Source organism: Spea bombifrons, chromosome 1 (genome assembly GCF_027358695.1).
Source record: "Spea bombifrons isolate aSpeBom1 chromosome 1, aSpeBom1.2.pri, whole genome shotgun sequence".
Classification (NCBI taxonomy): Eukaryota; Metazoa; Chordata; class Amphibia; order Anura; family Pelobatidae; genus Spea; species Spea bombifrons.
Window position 1 is genome coordinate 21847285 of NC_071087.1, and position 26217 is coordinate 21873501.

Consider the following 26217-nt stretch of genomic DNA (forward strand, 5'->3'; position numbering starts at 1 on the left):
AGTTGGGGAGATCACAAATTTCCCTTGTTGCCTATATATATACCATGGAACTCTGTGTTTTGTCCAGCACAGACCTTTGTAGTATCTCTTAAACTGAACAACCTTTTAAGGGAACCACTAGAATAAGATGCTGTGCAGCATGAGGAAGAGGGGCACCTTGTCAAGGTAGATGCCTTTAATAATTTTGTTACCCCCTAACTCCAATTGACATAAATAATAAGGTAACACATAAAAACATAAAAAGGTGGGCAAAATTAAAAAGCTAAAAAAAATCTGTCGAACAAGATATCATTTCTAGTTGATTTAAGCAAACATCAACGCAGAAGCATTATAAATGTCCCCATGACAGCCAATTTTGCAAAGCAAATCTGATGTCACCGAAAGAATCCTCGGTAGGTAACCATGGAAACTGATATCATAACAAGTGATTAGTTAGTAGCGATAGGAAGAATGCTCACAGATAATTATATCAACAATTTTCACAAGGAAAATTCCAGAGGAATATATGAAAAACATCACTCAAACTCTAAAACTAAAACATGTCATGCAGCTCCATGTACAAATTATATATATATATATATATATATATATATATACACACACACACTGTATTAGACATATACTAGGAGAATAAACTCAGGCATCATGCAACTGTTTAGTCAAACTATGTTTTAGTTAAACAATATGGAAATTGTTTGAAATTGTTCGGATATACAGTACAAAAGGCAGGTAGATATATTAAAAAAAAAATATTTAGATAGAAAAAAATGCATGTATCCAATGTCCCAAGTGCACACATTATTCACCATTTCCTCCTGTTGTACAGAAAATGGAGCAGAGGGATCTCTGATGGTACAAACCTCTCTCTGTAGCACAGAAGGATGTCATATGCCAGCATCCTCCATCACACAAAGCCACATGATGGATCAGCAGACGTAAGCCCAGTTCATGGCTGACAACTGTCCTGGTGTGGTTAGGACAGTTCCCCTGGTCAGCTTTCTCAGCAGTCCTAATCACTGCACACCCAAAGAATGATGGTCAGCTCACAATAACTCTAACAATACCCTAACTATGCTATCACTAAAGCTAACATGTATAACATATAAACAAAATGTGTTATGTTATTGATATAGGTTTTGTCATCTAAAACATAGATGTTGCTGTTCTCCTTCGACTATGTCACCAAGAAGATATTATTTTCAATCCATCACTTTATGACAGACTATAATGTCCGCAGTTAATTGTGTTAATATAAAACAGGAATATCCGTCTGTGCTTTCAACCAGAAAAAACAAAACAGGAATGGCATATATTAGGGTGTTCTACGACATAAAAATGCCGAACTTGTGATTCTCCACCCAGCCAGTAACCAAGCAACCTTTCCCAATGAAACTCTGCTGGAATTTCAATCAGAACGGGGTTTAAAAAAATGTGCAGAGAATAGGAGTAAGATTATAGTCCACGTAGCAGCCTAAGGGGTAACCAGGCAATGCAATTAGATAACCAGCTGTATTTTCAAGATTTATATGTATATGGTGGCATGTTCTAAACAAAAAACAGCATATTAACAACATGACTGACTTGTAACTGGTTACTTGAATGCTTTTTATATGTATCTGGGGAGAGTGTGTTCAAAATCTTGTTGAAAACTGAAAAGGTTATCATCACTGAGAAACGAATGCAGAGACTGTATCATACGTTATTACAGTATCTCCCATGTCATCTATTTCAACCAGTATCTCATCAAATTTGTTGTCGCAAATCTTGCCACCAGGAAGTTTCCAGTCTATTCAAAATTTGAGCCCCCATAATGTGTGTCACTGATAATTCTGCATCACTTTGGAAAACACTGAGTTGGTAAACTATGTCATCAAGAACATCATTTTAATTCCCAGCATAATTTTTCTATATCAGTTTTATGGATATATTCTATGTTTTTTATGCGTGTATAAGAATCCCTCTTCTGCAAAATACTTAATCTATATCCCTGATATGACCTCCTAAAGAACCAAGTATGTCAATATACAAAAGGGTATAATTCTCACACTTCTTTATAATTCTTTCACTATTCATTATCAAGGGCCACCACTAGCTGGTTTTCCAGCATGAAGGGATGAGCTGACCTTGTATAATGTATAATATAATGTATCTGTAGACTTTAAAGAAATCTGACTAATTTCAGCACCATTTTTATATATGGCCATCATATGCTTACTGGGGTTGGCCTTTATAATATACAGTGAAGTGAAAGAGCTGAATACCATGGCTGACAACTCTATGTTTAGTGAATAAACCTCAAAGACTAAAGCTATTTGTATAAAATGCAGTGTCCAATGCATCTATATGACAATCAGTGTTCCTAAGGCTTATTACAATTCCTGTTCCACTTTGAAAAAACACATAAATTGCACCCTCTAGTAAGAGGGTTTTGATATGTAATTGATTTAGATATGTAATTTTGTTCTTTCCTCTGAAGTTTTAATCACATAAGAGCAACACAGAAACTTTTTAAACTATCAGTCGTGCCACATGACTGCAAAGTAATGCCAACAAAAATTAAGATTGAGGCAAAATTTGACATGATTAAAAAATGATTCCCAAAATGGCTTTAGGCGTTTTCTAGAACTATGAATGATGTTTCATTGTGCATTTCAATACAAAAATATTACATGCAGCAGAGTAAGTGGAACAGTATGTTTAAAGGCAGCATTTACCCTACTGTGACCTAAAAGACTAATGTGTCATAAAAGTCCTTTGTAATGCAATCACACAATATATAATCTAGTCCAAGTAACTGAGCCCCCGGAGGTTTGGTTTTTATAGGGAGGGCATCTCTCATGGTCTCTTACTCTTACCCAAACTTGTTCATATTTACATTTTTAGTTAAAGAGTGAAATATGTTTCTAAACAAACAAAACATTGAAAAGCAATCCCATCCAGGTACAGAGACCTTGGTTTATTTTCGGTTGGAATGCAATCATGGTCTTGTATGTATGATGACTCATAGGCTGGAACATGACACACTTTGAGCAAAGAGGTCTGTTGTTGGCTTCTCTATGCTTGCCTCTGATGAGTGAAAGGCTGAAATATGAAACCCCTTCATGGTTTCATGGAGCAATGGCTGTGTGGTCCACAAATAGCCTATGATCACTGGACCACCAGTGATCTCTTTAGATCTTTTGGTTTGCAATGAACTTCAAGTAGCTCCGAAAAATGTTTGTTCCCTTAGAAATATGATGCACTTTCAATCGTTCTAGGGGAAGGACTATTTCTTATTCCAGGTGTACAGTTATGTAGACTTAAAAAGGTGTAGCACCGTGCCTACTGGAAGCAGAAGTGATGTTGATAAATACTCGAGTTATAGAAAAGCAGGTTGAACCTGGCTGCAATTTTGTCATCAGAAGCTTAGATAAATAAAATTCAAAGTGTTTGTGGATTAACAGTCCTTGGCCTTAGATGACGTATATCTTTGAACAGCTTTTCAATCTCCATGGAAACCCCAGTATCTTGGATCTCTTCACTGACAACTGCGGTAAAAGAGAGGAGCTTTAACCCTGCTAGTGCCAAAATGCTTTGCTTTGCAAAGCCTTTTTTTCCATTTGAAGGGTCAACGAAATTTAAGCCGTGGCTTTGAGAGTAGTTGTTCCAGTTTTAAAGGAATTATTGATCTGCAAAACAAATGCAAAATCTGATTTCGGTTTAAGTATCATAGCAGTTGAAGGAATTTTCTTATGAGAGAAAAAGTGGATTTTTTAAAAAAATTGTTTTAAATCCGAAAATAATTAGAAATATGCTACAACCTTCATTAAACCCATTTTAACCTAATGTCAGAAATATACTGGAAATTGGGATAAATCTGCTGCCACGTGATAGCTTTACCTCCAGCAGTGGCTAGGCTAGTATCGGGGGAGGGGATTTACAACCCAAGCAGTGGTGCAAAACTTCAGACCATGTAGGAGGTGGTGCGCTGCAGTTCTGGAGCTGCAGCTTCTCCTGAAGGTAATTTTATTTATTTATTTCAGGCTTGATAATATGCTTTCTTTGTTGAGGATCCTGTCAGGGACAGTGGGAAGTCCCTCTTAAGTGACCAAAGTTGTAATTTATGACTGAATAGAATAAGGTAAAATGTGATATTCAATCGGTTAATGCATAGCTGCAATTATGAAAAATCTTTGATAATTTAATCCACAGCACAGTTCAGTTATCTGGCAACCAAGTTATTTACAGGTTCTCAGGAAGAAGTACACAGCAGCAGCCCTGGGTCGTTCTGTTCCACCTGTATATTTGTGAAGGTCGCAGTGTTAGGCGTGTTATACTTTCTCTCTCTGCAGAATGACATTTTAATCTTTCAGGTTTTTTTTTTCATGTTTCCAGGTCCATAAAAGACATTGCAGTGAAAGAGAATAAAAGTCTTTAGAGCTGCAGAATATACAGTAGTTATCTCTCATTTTGTCCTTGCCCCCTTATTTCTGTCTTGATTCTATTCACTAAAAATCCTAATAAATCGTAATCATAATAAAATAACACCTCCCTCACCAGGGCCAGATTAACTGCGGAGCACAAGGAGCAGATGTGCCAGGGCCCTGCACCAATTGCTCCAGGGCCCTGATGTTCCAATGGGTCACTACCTCTCACCTGTCCCACGAAGCAGTGACGTGTGGCAATCATTCTGCGCGCTGGGAAATAACATATCACTTAGTAAGGGAACCAAGGAGGGAAATATAGGAGGGAAATTGAGAATGCAGTAAGTACTATGTACTGTATGTATATATATATATATATATATATATATATATATATATATATATAAATATATATACCGGTATATATGTGTGCATGTGTATTTGTGTGTACATATATGTGTGTGTGTATTTGTATACGTATATGTGTGTATATATATATATATATATATATATATATGAATATTTTTACATACAGTATATGTCTGTGTGTGTGTGTTTGTGTAGGCATGTATATATATGTGTATAGATATATATATATATATGTGTGTATATGCACATGTGTGTGTTATGTGTGGATTGGGGCAGAATAGTAAAAGACAGACAAGGAAATTGGAAAATAAATGTCACAAGTGAGGTAGGACAAAAAAAAAGAAAGAATAGAACAGAAGAAAAAAGATTGCATGGGGCAGAATCCATAAAAAAGACCAAAAAAACTGCAGAAAATCCAAAGAAGGCATCCTTCCTGTATAATTGCTCCAGGGCCCAACGCTCCTTAATCTGCCCCTGTCCCTCACCCACACCTTCCCCAGCTTATTTTCCTGTTCCTCCTTTATCCTCCCATACCCATAAACTATTTTTTTTTCTCTCCAGTGCCCCTTTTTCTATTTTTATTTTCTCTCTTTAAATACAAAGAATAGAGAACCAAAAAAACAAATAATCTAATAAAAAAAGGAATCTCACTGGATTCATTTTGATAAAATATTTCTCTATAAATAAATTGATGCCTTAATGGAGGATGTGTTTGTATTAACTGGAAAACAAGGTATTTTTTTTCTTAACACTAATTGGCAGTTGCAATAATAAATGAAAAAACAAGTCTGCAGTGATTTGCTTATATTTTGACAGTTTACAACAATGTATCTTTAGAGACTATATAAAACATAGCTATAAATAGTTTATGAAGATGTTGTAACAAGGACTTTTAATTATTGCACAAGGGAAAATATTACATGGATTTTACACAATACAGTTTCTTCTGTATTAAAGGTATACAATAAGAAAAAAATAATATATATATATATATATATATATATATATATACCGTATTGGCTCGGATATAGGCCGCCCCCGTATATAGGCCGCACCCTAAAAGTTTGGTGCTTTTTTAAAGAAAAAGTTTTTTTTCTTTAAAAAAGCACCAAAAAAAACATGCTGCCACTCTGTCCCCCCCCCGAGATATGCTGCCGCTGTCCTCCCTGCCCGCGATACGCTGCCGCTGTCCTCCCTGCCCGCGATACTCTGCCGCTGTCCTCCCTGCCCGCGATACGCTGCCGCTGTCCTCCCTCCCCGCGATACGCTGCCGCTGTCCTCCCTCCCCGCGATACGCTGCCGCTGTCCTCCCTCCCCGCGATACGCTGCCGCTGTCCTCCCTCCCCGCGATACGCTGCCGCTGTCCTCCCTCCCCGCGATACGCTGCCGCTGTCCTCCTCGACTTACCGGAGCAGACTCCCGGGTGTCTTGCGGGGCCGGCGAGGGACATCTACGCAATACGCGTATGCAACTTCCGGTACCGGTACCGGAAGTTGCATGCGCGTATTGCGTAGATGTCTCCCGCCGGCCCCGCAAGACACCCGGGACGCTGCAGTCTGCTCCGGTAAGTCGGGGGTGGGCAGAGGTAAAACGCTTAGATAACCTCCCGTGCCGGCACCCCCCCCCCCGTGGGAAGTGCCGGCAGGGGAGGCTGTCTGAGCGTATCGGGGAGAAGGATGCAGGTCCCCTGCACCGCTGCGGGGGATCTGTATCTTAACCCCGCTGCCTGCCCGGCGCCCGGGACTGCATGTCCCGGGCGTCGGGCGCTAGACCCCGAATATAGGCCGCACCCCCACTTTAAAAACTTAAAGTGGGGGAAAAAAGTGCGGCCTATATTCGAGCCAATACGGTATATATATATATACAGTACACACAGGTTTTTTTTTGACTGCCACCTCCAGTGGCAAGGTGTCCTCTATCCACTGCCAGCATTCTCCAGAGGTGGACTGGGCTGCTCGCTCCTTGTGGAACAGGGCCTGTAGTGGAGATCATGGATCTCCCTCTAACCGGCCCAAAATGAAGGGAGTGCAAGTTCTGACCTCTGTTTCACAGCCCCACAACAGTGTGCCCCAACGATTCATGCTGATTGCCAGGATATGATGTCACATCCCATCACTCAGCACTGAAGCCACACACACTGCGGGGGAACATAGCTCACGCTCCCACCACAGGAATTAAGACAGAAAATAAGAGGGAGTAAGGTAAGAGATGGGAAAACATGATTGGGAGAAAGGGGAGAGATCATGAGGAACAGAGATTAAGAAAAAGGAGGAAGAAATAGGGGACATAAAGAGAAGTGGGGAGAAGGGAGAGATGAAGGGCAAGCATGAATGTGCGTGTATATGTGTGTGTGTGTGTATGTGGTTGGGCAGGCATTTACATATACATCAAACAACTGTAAGCTCGTTTGAGCAGGGCCCTCCTCACCTGTTGTCTCTGTTAGTCAATTTGTTATGTTACATACTACTTGTTATGTCCTGTCTATCCATTGTACAGCACTATGGAATTTGATGGCGCTGTATAAAACAATAAATAATAATATATGTGTCTGAATGTGTTGAGTGCGTACGTCTGGGTATGTTACCATATATGTGTCTGGAAATGTTTGTGTGTGTGTCTGGGTATGTTAGCTTGAGTGTCTGGGTGTGTGAGTAGTAAATGTATGTTACTGTGAGTGGCTGGATATCTTAGTGTGAAGGTCTGTGTGTGTGTTAGTGCGAATGTCTGGGTGTATGTGTCTGTGGGAGCTGGAGATTAGTTTGCTTTATACATCCCTAAAGTTATTGTTTTTGCTGCAGAAGTTCCAATTTTGATAGCTGTTTGCTGGAACAAGTGCCTTATTTCACCAGAAAATCTAGTGTTTGATCAAAATAGCCATCATGTTAAGCTGCGTGGATGAAAAGTTGCTGTGTCAACAGGTTTCCATGAGTATATTGATGTATACAGTTAAAATATCATTGTTTGGTATAGTCAGCAAATGTCACATTATATATTTTAACTTGGAAGTTAGTTAAATACGGCCAGGCTAATGATACTTGTGCCTAATCAGTCACATTTAAACAGTAGCAAGCTGTGCAACTTGAATGGAAACCTTAATGATGGATTACATTTCTATAGGCACATATTCCAACTAGCATTTAAATATTTTTAACGATTCTATAATTTTGTTAGTTGCGATTAAATATACAAGGGAATAATTGACTATTTTTTTAAAGGATACCCTTTCTCATTCCTTCTTGCCTTTTCAGTGAAATACGTATAGAATATGTTAACCAATTCCAAGAGTAGAATAAAAGATCTAGTCTCTAAAATTGTATAAATATTTAATGTAAGTTGGATTCCGTCTTGCATTGATTCCAATGAATTTTACTGCATGCAAATTGGATCATGAATTCTTTAGTTATTGGAGTTTGAAAATGAGACTTCTGAAAACAGCAGATATTAGTATTTAATTCTCTTGCACATGCTCAGTAATAGCCACAAAACCAGAATAAATAATACAGGTGCCTAGAATGCAGGTGTAGAACCACAACAGAAGGTTGATATTTACATTTAAACAAAAAGGCTGCACCGGAAGGTAGAAGATTGTTGCCAGAATGTCAATGACCAGGAAACATGATCGCTCTCAAAGGAAATAAACCCTCCAGCTTAGTGTAGCTAATGTGTAAATAAAAATAAGAAGTCTTTGAAAGTTGACTCCTCCTTTCTTGTTAGCTTAGCTTGTCAGCATGCACCAGAAACAATCATCTGATCCCTGATCCCAAACATGGAATAAATGCAGTCATATAAACACTCATTTGTTTGTTCTTCATTAATTTATAACATAGACAGCTAAGCTCCTGTGGACTACAAAAGTACAAAAATGGCAGCGTAGATTGTTTGCTATAGTTATGGCATTCAGCACCAACTTGTCCAGTCATGTGTACATTTGGCCACATATAATGGATACAATTCCTATGGTGTTAGGGGCTTTTTAGATTTTTTTAAAAAAATTGCCATTTTCCTTTTTTTTGTTGACAATAGAGAAACATGTTTTCTGTTTTACATGTTTACCATTGTATCATGTGGTGTACGGTTTGCCTTAAACTAGGCAGAGTTTAGTTAGTCTCTGCAATGGAATAGAATTAGTTTCTTTTCTGTTTTTGTTATCTCTCATATTGCTTACCTTGCGGAAACCATTAATAAATTACTTTTATCCTGACGACAGTAACTTGAGTTTCTTGTCAAGAACTTGGCCAACTTGCCACACTTAAGATGTCCTGAAAAATGCATGCATGTTGGTAAAATAACATGTAGGTAATTTGTATTGTGTTAAGGTATAGCAAAATAATGCAAGGAGGGGGAAATGTGTACCATAATTTAATGCATTTTTTTTCAAATGTGTTTTTTATTGTTGCTTTTGCAACACTTCAGATTAAAGCCAGCAGGCAATGCAGGAGAAGATTTTCGACTGAAGATTCTTTCAAAAGTATTTTTTACTTGGTATGACATACAATCAAACTTCCAATAAAGAGCTTTGTAGTCTGTCAGACAGACAATTAAGGAAAAAGCCAATAAAGCAAATTATCTTCAATTGTGTCAAACTCACATCTTGCTTAGTTTCATTAACATGGCCTAGCTGCATTATATTTGCAAATTCATTCTGTCAGAGTCGCTTATGAAGTTAATTAAATAGTGTACGATTTTAAAATCATATGGATTTTTTAAAGAATTTCCCATTTCAAATCCAAATTTTTATATTTTTACATATATTTTGTGTATATACTGTGTGTACACATATATAGTAAATTTATATACACCTATATGTATATATTCCAACCCCTAGATATAATGTTAGTCTTCCTCCTATGTGCAGAGTAGCTTTGCCACATAGGATTGCACACTCTGCCAGTACACACACACATATGTATTATTTACAGGGATTAAATTATAATTTTGTATTTTTACCCGCTTGTTTTGATTTCTAGAATGTACATTCGATTGACTCCCTGTCCCTTAACCTCTGTTGTGTAACCACCATTGTTGTCTGTGTAAGGAGATTTGTTTTGCGCCAATGTTGACTGCATAATCCCTTCCTACTACTTTATGTGTTAATTTTGTCAATCCTTTCCTGTTTCCTGTGTTTGTCAATTTCCCCTCTGCTAGTGCAGTGTCTATATAAACAATGTCCAGTCCCAATAAAATGTGTTATCTTGAATCCTGACTGAGGTGTCCTGTACAGTTCTTTGAGAGATTTTTTCCCCCCAGAGGAACACCTTTACTTTGAAAACTGAAATGGCTACTCATCCAGTAGTCGACTTTCGCTATGAAGGAGGCAGCAACGAGGGCCAGGGATTTCCCACTAGACCCCCTGATTTCTGTTACAATATATATTGAATATATAAATCTTTAAATCTCTATAAATGGATACTAGTCAGTAGGTAATATAGGCCTTAGTTGATCCACAAATGTGCATTTATTTACATACGAGGAATGGATGGAGCTACCTTTGTTCTTTGTGCTTAAAGGTACCACTTATCCTAAGACTTTGACTTGGCCACACTGAAACCTTAATTGTGTTTCTTTTGAGCCTTTAAGAGGTGGACTTGCCTGTGTGCTCTGGATTGTTATCCCAATAGTCTTGGGACTCATCAAGATGTTATTTTGGAAATGTGAAGCAAGCTTTTGTGTTCTTTTTTTGTTTGGGAGTACTGGGAACAGGTGGGTTTTCAGAGAGTTATTTTGGAGTGTTTCTGTGGGAATTTTTGCCCAATTATCCAGTAGAGCATTTGTGAGGTCATTGATGTTGGATGAGAAGACCTGGCTCACCATCTCCATTCCAGTTCACCTCAAAGGTGTTCGATGAGGTCCAGCCCAGTCAAGTTCCACACCAAACTCATCCAACCAGGTCTTTATGGACTTTGCTTTGTGTTCTGGGGCACAGTCATTCACACTAAGTTGGAAGCATAACATTGTCCAAAATGTCTTGGTATGTCCCACTTCAGCATACCCAGGCATTTTGTACAATGCTCAGGTGTCCCAATAATTTTGTCCATATAGTGTATAAAAGTCAGGAATAGGACAGGAAGGCATATTGACTTTGTAGCTTGTACAATATCAGCACTTTTTCCGGATTCTGATGTAATAACTATTTTCAGGTTTTATTCGGGTTGAGTTTTTCACATAATGATAGTTGTTGACTGAGATCTGATGTTTGATCCAGGTGTCCCAATACTTTTGTCTATATAGTGTGTATGTATATGTGTGTATATAAACTTTCAAAATAGAAATTTTAATAGTTTATTTTTATTATTTAACAAAATGCAAAGTGAGTGAACAGCAGAAATTTCAAATCAATATCAAATTAGTATGTGGTGTGACCACTCTTTGCCTTCAAAACAGCATCAATTCTTATAGGGAAACTAGGCATACAGTTTTTGTAAGGAACCCGACGGGTAGGTTGTTCCAAACATCTTGGAGAACTAACCATAGTTCTTCTGTGGATTTAGCCAGCCTCAGTTGCTTCTCTATCTTTGTGTAATCCCAGACATGCTCTATGGTATTGAGATTGTGGCAGTTTGAGGACCATACCATCACCTCCAGGACTCCTTGTTCTTCTTTGCACTGGAGATAGTTCTTAGTGACTTTGGCTGTTTGTTTGGGGTTGTTGTTGTCTGCAGAGTAAATGTGGGGCCAATCAGATGCCTCTCTCATGGTATTGCATGATTGAAGTATCTACCTGTACTCCTCAGAATTGTATTTAAATACATGCTTAGGTTTATTGTGATATATACCACCATATAAATTAGCCATCCAAAGTATCTTTTTCTTTCTTGATTCCAGTTTTTCCTCCAGTAGATTAGAATATATAAACTTTGAAGGAGGATATGGAGCAGTCAGGCATGCCAGCCTAGATCAAGTGCAGTACAATCCTCAGGCAAATCAAAGCATCTTGGTTGTACCAGTAGGAAGGTGACTATGCTCTTGACAAATGCATATAAATGACATGACAAATACTGTGTTTGTTAAAGAAAAGAGCCACTTGTATGAAAAGGAATTGGCCTGCTCTTCATGCTTCACTGATGTATGATCTATAAGTAGACATAGTCGATAGGAACGTTCAGTTTAACACTTTAGAAATGCTGTTGATGCCACACTTAGGTCCTTACTGTCGATGAAATGTTAATATGGAATTGTTCTGCTGCATTCATTTTTATATACCTACTTACAAAAAGTAAAATTAAATTGTGTTTGTTTTACTAACACCATAACGTGCTTGCATTCATTGGATTACTGTTTATTATATGTAAATTGTACCTCATCTGGTATGACATGAAAAAGCAAGTTAGGAAATAAAAGTTGTATAAAAAAAGGAAATGTCTTTTGTGTGCTTGAGACCTTAAATATGTATTATTTTTTATTTATTTATTTAACAAGAATAGGAAACACACAATAAAGATGTAACAAGGCTGGACGTAATCAATGGGATAATCCATCAGTTGAACCGTCTGAAATTACTCATGGTTCTTTGACGTGTACTTTATGAATGTTCTCATATTTTGTAGTCTAGGAGACATTCACAGATAAAGCCTTTCCTTTGTAACCATGGATCTCTGCCTTCTTTATTCTTTTCTGAACACTGCTATTTTTTCTATCTTGGATTTTATTTATTATATTTATTATATTTGATATTGCAATGTAAAAAAGTTACATTTTTGCAAGGTTGGCTCTTCATAATCCATAGTATGTGGAAATAAAAAAAACACTTCTGCAGACTCATGCTTTAGTGAAAAAGCCATTGACAGTGATCATACTTTTTGTTAAATATTGTTTGTGGACTTAATTGACATCCATGGGCTGATCCTTATGTTCTTATGCTGCAATAACAATAATGATATTTATAGACCAACCTTTTTTCAAAAACTTATTTATCAACACCCTAATTATTAATACCTGCATTGGGCTGCCAGCACTCCCATTAAACCCTAGTTTCCATGATCTAGAATGATACAGAGCATCTGCAGGAACTAAAGAGTGAATTAACTGATTTGTATGCTGTGAATACTGAAATGCATTGGGTTTCATTGGACTTAAAAATGAATGAGTTTCCCTGGCAAAAGGAAAAACCTTTGCCATTCATGCCCAACTGCAGGGGGACAGTTATATCCAAAGAAGTGATAAGCAGCTGGACAAGGTGCCAAATGAGTCCTGCTCAGTGGAGCATCGGGGCTTTATACAGGCGCCATCTTGTATGTGGCAATGGAGGACAGGGTTGAAGAGACATAGCAGGTGGTTGCCTATTCATGAACAATCACCCCTCAGGAACGGGATAATCCCTTAGACACGGTGATCTGCCTTGGATTTACCATGCTTCACTGCGATTATATACTCTATTATGAGGGTGGCACCATACTTACCTGCACTACAGGGGGGAAACGTAGATGTCTCATGTATATGCCTCACTTGGCAGTAGAAGATCTATACAAAGCTACTCAGGCATGTCATTGAAAATGGCACACCAGAAATAGCTTGTGGTATTGTCCAAGGATGTTGATACAGCGGACTCCCATAATATTCAACGTGTGGCCAGTGGGAACCATATAATAGACTTAGAATGGTGTTTCAGATAAGGCCATCACTGGAGGGAAGGTAGCTTGAGATGGAAAACACATTGGGCAAAAGCACTTTGGTTTGATACATTTGTTATTATGTTATATGTTTTGTTGGGTTTATAATACATTGTATTATTTTGTGGTCTTGCTCCATGGGGATTATATGCATATTCATATCATATGCTGGACATTTAATTTTTGATTTGCTTGAAGACAGCTTCAGCATTGGAAGTTTACTGGAATCACTGGGTTGCTAAAACAATGGGGAATATAAAAGGGGAAAAATTAGGTTTTACACCTTATCCTGTCTGTGAACTGTTATGGCACGAGATGTATGTATTGGCAAGAGAGTGGAGGTTTATCGGGAAGGAGACATGCCCGCAATATTAGTTACGATATCTATGTATCATGTTTGAGATATTAAATTTGTGCTAATGATGTGAATATTTGTGAATATGATGCAAATTTTATGTTGATGCTACTTTGATATTTTGAAAAATTACCCTTCTAGATATTTTCCCATTAACCACAGACTATTCTGCATTTTTGAGATATCTTGATATTACATTTCGAACTGACATTATATAATTTGTTTGCTTGTTTCCTTAGGACTATACTCTAACAATGTACTTCCAGCAGTCGTGGAGAGACAAAAGACTTTCATATTCAGGAATTCCTCTGAACCTTACATTGGACAACAGGGTAGCCGATCAGCTCTGGGTACCAGATACATACTTTCTTAATGATAAGAGATCATTTGTTCATGGGGTTACCGTGAAGAACAGAATGATTCGACTGCATCCCGATGGAACGGTCCTTTATGGCTTAAGGTAGGAAACAGTATCCTATTGCACAACAATATAATTCTCTGGCCAAGTATGTTGAAACATGTAGCCTACAACAGTTGGAGGTGAAGATGGTATTTCTTTTTCATCAGGAGGGATGACTATCCTGATACAGCTGCTGCCTGCTTGAGGATCATGAGCACTATAATACCCAGACACAACCCTAGGATTTCTAGGTCTTTAGGCAAACTACAGTATATTTCTGATGCTCCATCTCCCCATTGACACTTGCCACCAGCTCATTGCTGTAGTCAGCTGTCTATGTTGACTGTCCAGCTCTGCTAGTACAATGTATAATTTATTGTTTATTGCTAATGTGTTCACAAGACAAGAGAAGAATGTCGTCAAAAGCAGACATCATAAATAAGAGGGCCTCCGTGTTATTTGAAATTAGTCACGTGTCATGCCTTTCCAAGGTGGAAATGATAATTTTAGTTCTGTACAAGATGAAGTTGCCTGAGTTATACTGTATGTAATCAAACTCATTATCATTTGCATAAAGAAGCAAAGGCGAAAATCAAATGTAACAAGCTTTAAGCATAATTTCTCCAGCAATTTCAAGAGGTGCTTCAGCTAAAAAAAGAAAATATTTCTCTCTTGCTGTCAGACCAGTGAAATTGTCATCTTAATCAGTCAAATTCTTTGAATGTTTAAATGTTCTACACAGTGCAGCATGTAAGTGATTTGACATTACTTATCCACAATGTACTAAACTGAAGTGGGGATAAGTGTCTGATTTTAATTAGCACAATGCTGAACACTTGATATTTACCAAAATAATGAAAATAGGCAGAAAAAAGGGAGAAGCAAAGTGGTATGATTTGCAGACAATCACTCTGAATACTAGTTTCGTTTAAAAAGTTAAACGAAAATAGTGTTGCCCATATAATTTATAAATGTGTGTGTGTATATATATATATATATATATATATATATATATATACATACATATATATATATATATATAACAAAGTTTTAGACCATTATTATGTAACTACTGCTAAAACACAATCTTGGAGTAAATATATCGTTTTGTGTGTTATATGGAATATTCTGTGTATTTGGATACCCCCTGGCCCTTAGTTAAATGGATTTTGTGGGGGGTGTCTGTTTGCAGCAAGCAGTCTGAATGTAATCAGAACAATGGAAGAAAATGGAAGAAAAAAAAACCAAGAACAAACACATCAAAAGCCATTGTAGCTAGGTGGGCCTCTCTAATAAAAAAGGTTTTCTCCATTTGCGAATATTAGGTGTTCGAGTGTGATTATAGACCTGAATGACTTGGCACCATATTACCAAAATAAAGGGGTATAGTAAATATAGACACACATTGGATATATCTTTCAGAGAATTACATGGGTTCTGTTTTTTATACTTGTTTTGCATATTAACAATTGCAGCATGCAAAAATATTCCAGCTAACATACCAGTAGTATCCTTTTTTTTCTTTCTTTTTTCTCTCTTTTGTGTTTGTGCGTTCCATTCAAACATTAATGTCAAGTTTGGTTAAGTGTAGCAATATTTTTTTTTCATTATTTAAAGCAACTTTAATTTTAAAAATCTTAAAAACATCACATGGTAGACCCCAAAGAAGAAAAAGACATATGTACATGTACATGGGACAGCAATGGCTCCTGTATTGCAATCATCGAGAGGCAGCAACCACCCAAGTAACCATAAAATATTTGTTATTGGAAAGCTGCCTAAACAGTGAAATGGGACAGTGAATGAAACATAGGATGCTTCAATAATACCTGAAAAAGAGAATTGTGTGGAGAACTGCCCCATTATGCTACCTTGCTGTCATGTGAATTGGCTGTCGGATTATTTATATTTTTCTTTTATACATTTGAGCAAATGGAGAAAGTGAGCGTAATAGGAATCCAGTGAAATAAGTTACTTTGTGAAATTGTCAAGGTCAGTTCTACATTTCTTCTAAATAACAGCAATTTTGGTGGCAAGTGTAATTTAAAAAGAAATACAAGTGTGCAGCTTCCAACACTTGACGGATACATTTTGGAACAACATCTTAAATCTTTGATTTATTATAAAGATTGATGTCATTATGCCTTTATAGAAATTAATAATCAATTATCCTTTGCGTGTGTCAAATCTAAAAATTCCATTTAGAAACCATGTACGGAGCAGATGTATCAGCAGGTAGCCATGTTGTGTTTCTTTTTATAGAGACACAGGTGCACATACCTGTGAATAATACACAAATATTTTAGTGTAGTATAGTAAAAATAAAGATGAATGACAAAGTAGGCAATAAGCATCTACTGACAGTCAATAAATAAATACTTCTTTGTGACCCCAAGATATATTTCCTATTTTCTTAGAATGAGAAACTAAGAATCACACCCTCAAAAAATGTTTATTTAAAGGCTAATTGATCATTAGAAAACTCTTATTTTTAACATCACGCAAATAAAATCATCCATACTTAATTGTGTTAAAAGAGTATGAGTATCTTACTTGTTACATTACATTATAAATCTAGAAAGAGATATTACATTTAAATGTTCATATTTTTGTACCTGAGCCTAATTTATGTAGTGTTCAGTTAACTATATTAGATTAAATGTTTGCCATTTGTACAGCGTATAATAGTAGTGAATTTGAACTTTTATTTAAATCAGTCTGTAGGCATTAATCAAACATGAATGCATAAATTAATTGCCAGCCTATAAATAAATTAGATAATTACAGGAGACAAAAGGACTGGTTTTCTGTTCTGCAAGTTGTAAACACAGACATTTGCCAGAAGGCCAAGAAGAAGAATTCCAGACTTTCTGTAACCAGTAGTTTCATAAAAACCTAAAGGAGAAATAAATGCATTACATAAAGTATGATGAATAATAAGAATAGCACAAAGAAATGTATAGATACCAAGAAGAGGAATATGTCAGGAAAGTTTCTATTGGTTTGAGAAGCAACCAGTATTCTGGATTGGGCAGACGCTTTTCTTTTCCCATCTAAATGGGAATATATTTATTGTGTCGCCAGACGTTGGAAAACAAATACATTGTGACAATTTTGCTTTGCTTGGGGTATTTGGAGTCACTTTTCTGAATCGTAAGCATAGTCCTATGGGGAAATTTAGCATATAAACAACACTCCCTGTGATAAAGTTGATAATTCCAAAATGAGATTATAAAATGAAGCAATGATCGCGCTGTCCATCAGTCTGGCATATGTTTTGCTGCTCCTGGCTGGCCATCTTAAATGCCCATCAAAAGTCAGGCTTGGTGCCAGTCTAACCCAGCCTCTGGGATCCTCTCCCAGCTACCTGGCAGATAATGCATTTCTTGACACAGGGGCTCATCTAAACTTGGTTTTAACAGAAGTGAATAGTGCATGGTCTGCAATTATATGACCTATTTAATATTCGGTTATCTGTGGTGGAAAGGACCACTAGAAATGCTAAAATATAAGAAACATCCACTCTTTAGGCACTTCAATGGGGCCCAAACAAAATAGCATATCTTAAAATGATACATTTTAGTCAGATTTTCTAGACAATCAAATTGAAGGTCTAGAAATTTGTAGACCTGTCAGTTTAACTTTCTAAAGGTGCCGTAATTACATTAATGCAGGCCGCATGCGCAGAGAAATCTAATCCATTTCAGTTGAGGTATTTTTACCATTTTGTAGCCAGATTAAATTTAATATGTGCCAGAATATTTTTTCAACTTTCACTCTTTCTACTTTCGGTCTGTTAATTGCTTTCTACATGTAAATAACCATGTTGCAATCTTTACTATCTATAATATATATATGATATATCTATGTAGATTACAAAATGGCCCTAGCAATGAATACTGACAGAACCCTAACGATGTCAAGGTGGAAAGTTGAAAAAAATACTGTGGCACAATGACACAAAAATGCTGGAACCTTTTCACTTTTTAAAACAAATTAAATCTATGCAGATATAATCATAATATTAATAATGCTTTGATTTGATGCTTAAAACTTTTGAATGGTAGTGTATCTGTAAAGGTTTATTTAAATTTATTTAAATTTCAGTTTGTATCAAGAGGATCTGGACACATTTTACAGTTAGTTTAGCTTGGTTGATGTTAACTATTCAATTACTCAGTTTCAACTGGCTGCTTGAAAGTATGCTTTGGTCTGCTTAGAAAAGTGGCTACTTTGTAAATTTCACTTGTATGGAGTTACATGGTCTAAACATGCACAATGGGTTGAGGGGTAAACATATGTTTCTTGACTGTGTGCCTTGAGCATTGACTCACTGACTACTGGTTTTTATTGCAAGAGTGCAGAAACTAGATGAGTCCACCCTTGCTTTTCCATTGCATGTTTAGGCTGATGTACTGATTCCTGTGGGTTAGAGAAATATGCATCCGGTCAAAAGAAAGACAAGTAAAACAGAATAAGACACTTATTGGCCTCTATTCTCTTTAGCGGCAAAAAAAACAATAACACGCAGTTGCTGGAAGATTTCCAAAAGCAAGATGTGCATTCCTCGTACTGGGATCATAATGTAATTTAGCGGCTTTGCCATGATCATCAGAAAACAGGTGATGTTCTTTTACAAGCCCTGTGAAAATATTGCAAGGTGTTTGAAAATGCCAAGGAAGTATACTGTGAAGGTTAATGAGTTCTCAAACATTCTCCCACACAGAGACTATCTAAGCTGGGCTATTAGGTACTGCATGTAGTTTTCATTCGTTATGATTAGACTATTATAATTCAGATTTTCGCTGATATAAACAAAACATTGCATGCTGGGAACCCATTTAATATATTTCATATATTTTTATGCAAAAAATGAATTTTGTCATCTTAGCCCTAGTCCCAAAAATGTACTGTGTATTTGTTCACTTACTAGAATGTGTGCCCATCATTAAAATTACAGTTTTCTCAATCTCTCTCCTCCCTATTTCTGTCACTCTGTGTCTCTCGCCCCATGTGCCCTGATATGTGCATTTCATAGGTAATAATACTAATTAATAACTAAAACCCTTTCACGTGTAATGCATGCTGGGGTGGGCCTTTGCCTTCTGCAGCTTGATACCCTTATAAGACTTTCTTTTAGAATGTAGGGGGGCGACAAACTCTTTACTGGCCTTGCAGAGTCTCTCTCACACTTCCTACATGTGTCAGTACTGACATCTAGGAAAGGAATGGGAATGTTACAATCAGCTGGAGGACAGCAGGGAAATCAAGCTGTCAATTAACAGCCAAACCTCCTGTGTTTTCAAACCGAGAATTAAATATTATGTCCTCCGCTTTAAAGGGACGGTAGAATGTCCCTGGCAGCCCCAGTAAAGAATGCATATTAAAGTACTTTATGAGTACTTCAATCAGTGGTACTGCTTTCAGCCGATGTGCATAGGGGTCTGAATTGAGCACCTGTGCACAACATTCCCAGACTCAGAGCTCAGTACATCAAAGTAAAAAGAAAGAAATAATGAAAATAAAGAAGTGGACCATTACAATAATGTGCACTAGATAAGGTAAATCATATGCTTGGAAATTATTATAGTTACATGCTAATAATTATATTTCACAATAATAAAGGAGAAAACAAAGCATTTAACCCATTTACGCCCCTTAGTATGTACCAGTATATCTTTAAAAAGTGTGCCAAGACGCCCCTTAGGATGTACTTGTATGTCCTGTCTGTTGCGACATCTCCCTGCCATTTCATGGGAGATTAGGCAGTCTATTGACAGTATCATTTGCTGCAGACCAATCGAGTGTAACAAAAAATTATATAGAAATGGCTATTTTCATTAGCAAATAAAAACCGGAACAATCCAGCCACTACCTCATTAGAATCTTTCTCCACCTCCTCTTCAGCTCCTCCTTATTCAGGTCTCTCCTCGCTGTTCCAGAGCTCCTCAGGTTCGTTGAGCAGGTTTACCCAGAGCACTTTCACTTTCTTTTATGGATAGGAAGTGTTCTGGGAAAGCCTGAACAACCAACTAGAAGCACTTTGGGACAGCAGGAAGAAGCCGGAACATTGAACCGGACAGAGGTGAAGAGACCGATCCCTTATCAGAAATTATCCCTTGTTCAAAATACTTATTGGTATTTCAGAAAAAAGGATCCTCAGCCTGTATATGCAAACCGGCCTTTCGTGATGCAGATCATTATTTTTGTTTAGTTCTGTTATAGACGGTAATACATTCCAATAAATATTTCCAAGGTTTTTCCACATGACTACATTCTGGAAAAAAAAAAAAAAAAAAAAGAGAGAGAGAGAAATTTCATTTCAGAAAAAAAGGTTGTGTCCATTCCAGGTACTAGAAGCCATTGAATTACAAATTTATTTGTGCTTGAAATCAGCAGAACGTAACACGAGAAAACTTCAATAAATAATGATCATATTCTGTACCATATGCTTTCAAGTCCTAAACAAGTGAACCAAGAAATGCCTGGCAATTAGGTCAGTCTACAAGCCTCTTGTGAATGTTTCTTCACCAGTCCAAATTTATGTCGCTGTTATAAATCAATTGTAAAGAAAGCTCACAGCATTGCTAGGACCAACATGAACAGGAAAATGCATATAGTGTGTTCTTTAGTATACAGGACACACAGAAGTCTGCTCTACAAGACTTCATATTCCTATCCTAAGATCCAAAATTATTGTTGAAACACTTTCATGAATGAAATAGAACTTTAGCCAAGGTTTAGACATTAATGGCTGTGTGTTGAGTTATTTTGAGGGGACAGCAAATTTACACTGTTATACAGGCTGTACACTCACTACTTTGCATTGTAGCAGAGTGTCATTTCTTCAGTGTTGTCACATGAAAATATATAAAATATTTACAAAAATGTGAGGGGTGTACTGACTTTTGTGAGATACTGTATGTTAAAAAAATTCTATGCTGTTTTTCACAGATTAAAATAATATTATTGTGTTTTATTCCAATTACCACTCTAGTACTTTCGCACATTCTCACTTATAAATGTATTTTAAGCTCACATTCTTAAATGTTGGTATTCCTATACGATCACTAATCTATTGTCAACATTTCATATCACAAAATATACTACAACCATTGTCCCTGATGCCTAGATTGCATATTTTGTTGGTTTGACTATGCCTCATTATATGATGAGTCAACCTGTTAATCGTAAGGACATTTAATCATAAGTAAGATTGATCATAGACCAGTCATGATAAGACTGATTGTTCATCATAGGATTGTTTAGTTTAGGATGAATGATCGTAGAACTGTTAATCACAGCCCTGTTCATAGGATTGGTCATAAAAAGGATTAATCATTGAACTATTTGTCAATTGTCATAATAAAACGGATTATGCCCCCCCTATAACTAAGCTTTGTGTTCCCCCTTCATTAAACAAGAATGAATGATTTATTCCGGGCTCTTCTTACAGTTATCCCTCTTCCCCTTGTATTCCCTTGCACAATACTATACAAAATGTGTGTGCTGCAGAGATAACAGTTACTATTTTTAATTATTTTTTATCTGTGCCCTTCTACTGATGTTCTGATTTATTTATTGTGGGGACTGTAGCGGTTTTCAAACCCACCCGTTATGCGCATGAATGAGCCTACACTGAATGCCAAAAAAGTGTGGTAGAAGAGGGGCCGCTTTCCTCAATTGAAAATGATGAAAGGTATCACTCCGTTCTGTCGAATAACCCATGGTAGTATATGTCCTTCTTCCTTTCGGTTACCTTCTGGCTCTATACTCTTATAAGTGCTATATGAATTTAAATAACTATCTTTCCTATGTTTCTCAAGTTTATAGTCACTCTACCAGGATATAAGGATCCGTATGTATTCTCACCAATCCCTCCCATTCAGTCCTATGTCTTCTGGAACTACCCCTACACTGACCCTTTTCCTGTCATTTTCCCATATGTTATGAATTGGACGTATTCTAGCTTCCTAATGACTCCATACCAAAGCGTAAACCGGCACATTCAACTGGGGTGTTTCATAGCTGGTATAACTGCCTGTGAGTACCATGGATATGTTTGTGGGCAACCCATGTTTTTATATGCTTATACTGTAGCAAATGTGCCGGCAGCAAAATGGGTATATTTTGTGGCAGATATGTAAGGAGAGTAAAAACATAATACAATAAATATAATGGTAAAAGGAGGCCCACAGCAGGGTTTGAAAAGGGGCTGTTGTTTTCTTCTACAGCTCTGAGCAGCACATCCTACAACTCACTGCATTAATTTATATTGCATGTCTACGCTTGTATAATCTGTATTATAATCAGTCATCCTCATAAATTTTACAGCAACCTCGTATTGAAAACCTATCAATACAATATTATATTGTACTTGTCACACAATTTATAATTTAGGATCCCATGCTACCTAGGGATTACCCATAAATGAATGTAATAGACCCCACAGAGCCTAAACTCATAAGATGGCTTTTCATATAGCTGGTCTTCGAGACCTTTTATTATTATTATATTCATTTTGGTAATCGTAGATAAAAAAAAAATGTGGTTATAACCACATTATCATTATTTCTTTATTGCGTTTTTGATGAAAACCAGTCAACTTTCTGTTTATTGTGGTGTTAGGTGTATATTCAAAGGGTTGGAGTATTTTTTCTTTCATCACAAGACCATCTCTGATAACCATACAAGCAGCATGCATGCAGACATTTGTTATAGTAACATATAACTTTATATCATACAGGGCACCAGTGATTTTAATGCAACCACAATGTACATTGCGCAAATGCATTCACAGTCAAATGGGAAATCTGGGCAATTGGAATTATTCTAATCCATTTCCTTTTACATGTTGGCTATGATTTCATTTATATGTTATTTATATTATTTATATATTTATTTTACATGAAAAGTTTCTTTAGTAGACTGAGCCATACGTTTTAACCAATTTAGTAATAACCAAAAACCGGATAATATGCAAAGATTTCTATACACTCTCCACCACTACCAATGTCTACCACTTTCAAAAACAAAATCATAAAAAATCTGCTGTTTAAGCATGTTTTAAAATTGCAGATATAAGTTTAAGGAAATATATAAATGGTCTAGATAAAATTAGCTTTAGAAATATTATTATAACATATTTAATTAAACTAGAAATAGATATGCACATTTCCATAAAATAAGGCAATAAAATATATTTACAGACCTAAATGTTAATCCAAATCATATTACGTTTATGTAATGTTAGTCTTACAGCGTCTATCTGAAAAATTATTTTAAGTTAAGTAGATGGATAATAAAGAACGATAGCCCAGAGAAAAGCCATTTGGCAAGAAGTATCTGTTGTTAAGAAGTAATAATTCTGCACTGGCACTCAAGAAGGCTCAAGAAAAAAACAATGTCCAAATCTCTGCAAAATAGGAATTGCAATATCTATCTATCTATCTATCTATCTATCTATCTATCTATCTATCTATCTATCTATCTATCTATCTATCTATATATATATATATTATATCCAGTGGCAAGATCAAGAAAATGACTTGGTCTTTGGCATTAATTGTTCATAAAATGTGATCTGACCTACATCTAATTTACAGATATAGACAAACACAAAGTGCTTAAGATAATAACACGCAAACAATGATAATATTTCATGTTTTTATTAAACACCTGTCACGACACAGCGTAGGAAGGAGACACCGAAGTCACGTAGGACTGGTAAGGAATAGTCCAGGAAGCCGAGGTCAGGGAGCCAGAGATCAGGAACGTCGAAATACAAGCCGAGGTCAGGATACCAGAGAACAGGAACGTCGTGGGAAAAGCCGAGGTCAGGATACCAGAAGACAGAGTAAACAGGAACAAGCCAGATAAGCAACAGGAAGGCAAATGGAACGCTCACTGAGGAATAGGCACTACCGAGATAGGCACGACCATCAGAAGGCGAAGACTGAGTGTGTTTGAGTCTCTTAAATAGGCAGAGGAGTTTAGGCACCAATTAGTGTTTTCCCGCCAAATATTCAAAGTGCCGTTACGTCACTTCCTCTGCGGCCATCTTGCATGTGGCGTATACATAACCTCCCTGTATAAGGCGATGCAATCTCCGCCGGCGCCACTAGGTGGCGTGAAGAGGAACGAGTCCGGACCCTGGAGCTGGACCTGTCTTCAGTCTGCGGCTGCCGGGTTTGGAGCGTAGAGCTGGGAGGTCTCCCTCGGGGTAGCTGCCGCTGCTGTGCAGAGGAGGGGGTTCTCCCCCTTCTTTGTGGCGGCTGCTAGGCAGAGGTGGGGGGTCTCCCCCTTCTTTGCGGCAGCTGCGGCAGCTGCGGCTGCTGGGCAGAGGTGGGGGGGTCTCCCTCTCCTTTGCTGCGGCTGTAGCTGCTGTGCAGAGGCGGGAGGCCTCCCTCTTCCTCGCGGCTGCTGTGGTTGCCGTGCAGCGGCGGGAGGTCTTCCTCTCCTTCGTGGCGGCTGCGGCTGCTGAGCGGAGGACCGGGAGGATCTCCCGGCCAGGTACGTTACAACACCCTTATTAAACATTCACAGTGCTGGTGGAAAAACAAAGTGAACCCTTGGATTTAATTACAGGTTGAACCTCCTTTGGCAACAATAACCTCAAACAAGTGCTTCTGGAAGCTGGAGATCAGACCCTCACAATGTTTAGGACTAATTTTGGACCATTCTTCCCTACAGAATTAGAATATTAGAATGTCTGGTGTAAATGGATTTCTCCAGGTCATTCAACAGTATCGCTAACGGGTTAAGGTCTGGGCTCTGACTGGGCCACTCCAAAAGGGGAATTTTCTTTTTTGAGACCATTCTGTAGTATACTGCATCAAATTAGTCTGCATGGCTGTCGTCCCAAAAGGAAGCCACTTCTAAAGATGATTCACAAGAAAGCCCGCAAACAGTTTGCTGAAGACAAGCAGACTAAGGACATGGATTACAGCAACCATATCCTGTGGTCCGATGAGACCAAGATAAACTTATTTTGCTCAGATGGTGTCAAGCGTGTGTGGCAGCAACCAGGTGAGGAGTACAAAGACAAGTAAGTCTTGCCTACAGTCAAGCATGGTGGTGGGAGTGTCATGGTCTGGGCCTGCATGAGTGCCACCGGCATTGGGGAGCTACAGTTCATTGAGGGAACCATGAATGCCACCATGTACTGTGACATACTGAAGCAGAGCATGATCCCCTCCCTTCGGAGACTGGGCCGCAGGGCAGTATTCCATCATAACAACCCAAAACACACCTCCAAGACGACTTTGCTTTGCTAAAGAAGCTGAGGGTAAAGGTGATGGACTGGCCAAGCATGTCTCCAGACCTAAACCCTATTGAGCATCTGTGGGGCATCCTCAAACAGAAACGGGGGGGGGGAGCGCAAGGTCTTTGTAATGTTGTCATGGAGGAGTGGAAGAGGACTCCAGTGGCAACCTGTGAAGCTCTGGTGAACTCCATGCCCAAGAGGGTTAAGGCAGTGCTGGAAAATAATGGTGGCCACACAAGATATTGACATTTTGGGCCCAATTTGAACATTTCCACTTAGGGGTGTACTCACTTTTGTTGCCAAGGTTTCGACATTAATGGCTGTGTGCTGAGTTATTTTGAGGGGACAGCAATGTTACACTGTTATACAGGCTGTACACTCCCTACTATTGTAGTAGAGTGTAATTTCTTCAGTGTTGTCATATGAAAAGATATAATAAAATATTTACAAAAATGTGATGGGTGTACTCACTTTTGTGAGATACTGTATATATATAATGTACTCACTGGCCACTTTATTAAATATACCTTGCTAGCAACGGGTTGGACCCCCTTTTGCCTTCAGAACTGCCTTCATTCTTTCTACAAGGTGCTGAAAACATCCTTCAGAGATTTTGGTCCATATGGACATTATAGCATCACGCAGTTGCTGCAGATTTGTCGGCTGCACATCCATAATGCAAATCTCCCGTTCCACCTGTGACAAACCCTGTAGCATGAGGGGCATAAATGTCACATTTAGAGGTCTTAAGCACAGTCCTCTAGGGCATTTCTGAAATACTCAGACTAGCCCATCTTGCACCAACAACCATCGCCTTT

The 26217-nt window shown here is 37.8% G+C and overlaps 1 protein-coding gene across 1 annotated transcript in view; it reads left to right on the forward strand.

Annotated features, from left to right (window-relative positions):
• Positions 1-26217, forward strand: part of GABRB1 (gamma-aminobutyric acid type A receptor subunit beta1) — a 150594-nt gene that overhangs the window by 66175 nt on the left and 58202 nt on the right. The window contains exon 4 of the mRNA XM_053458422.1: positions 13973-14193. Coding sequence (XP_053314397.1) covers positions 13973-14193 — 221 coding nt within the window. The remainder of the gene's footprint in view (positions 1-13972; positions 14194-26217) is intronic.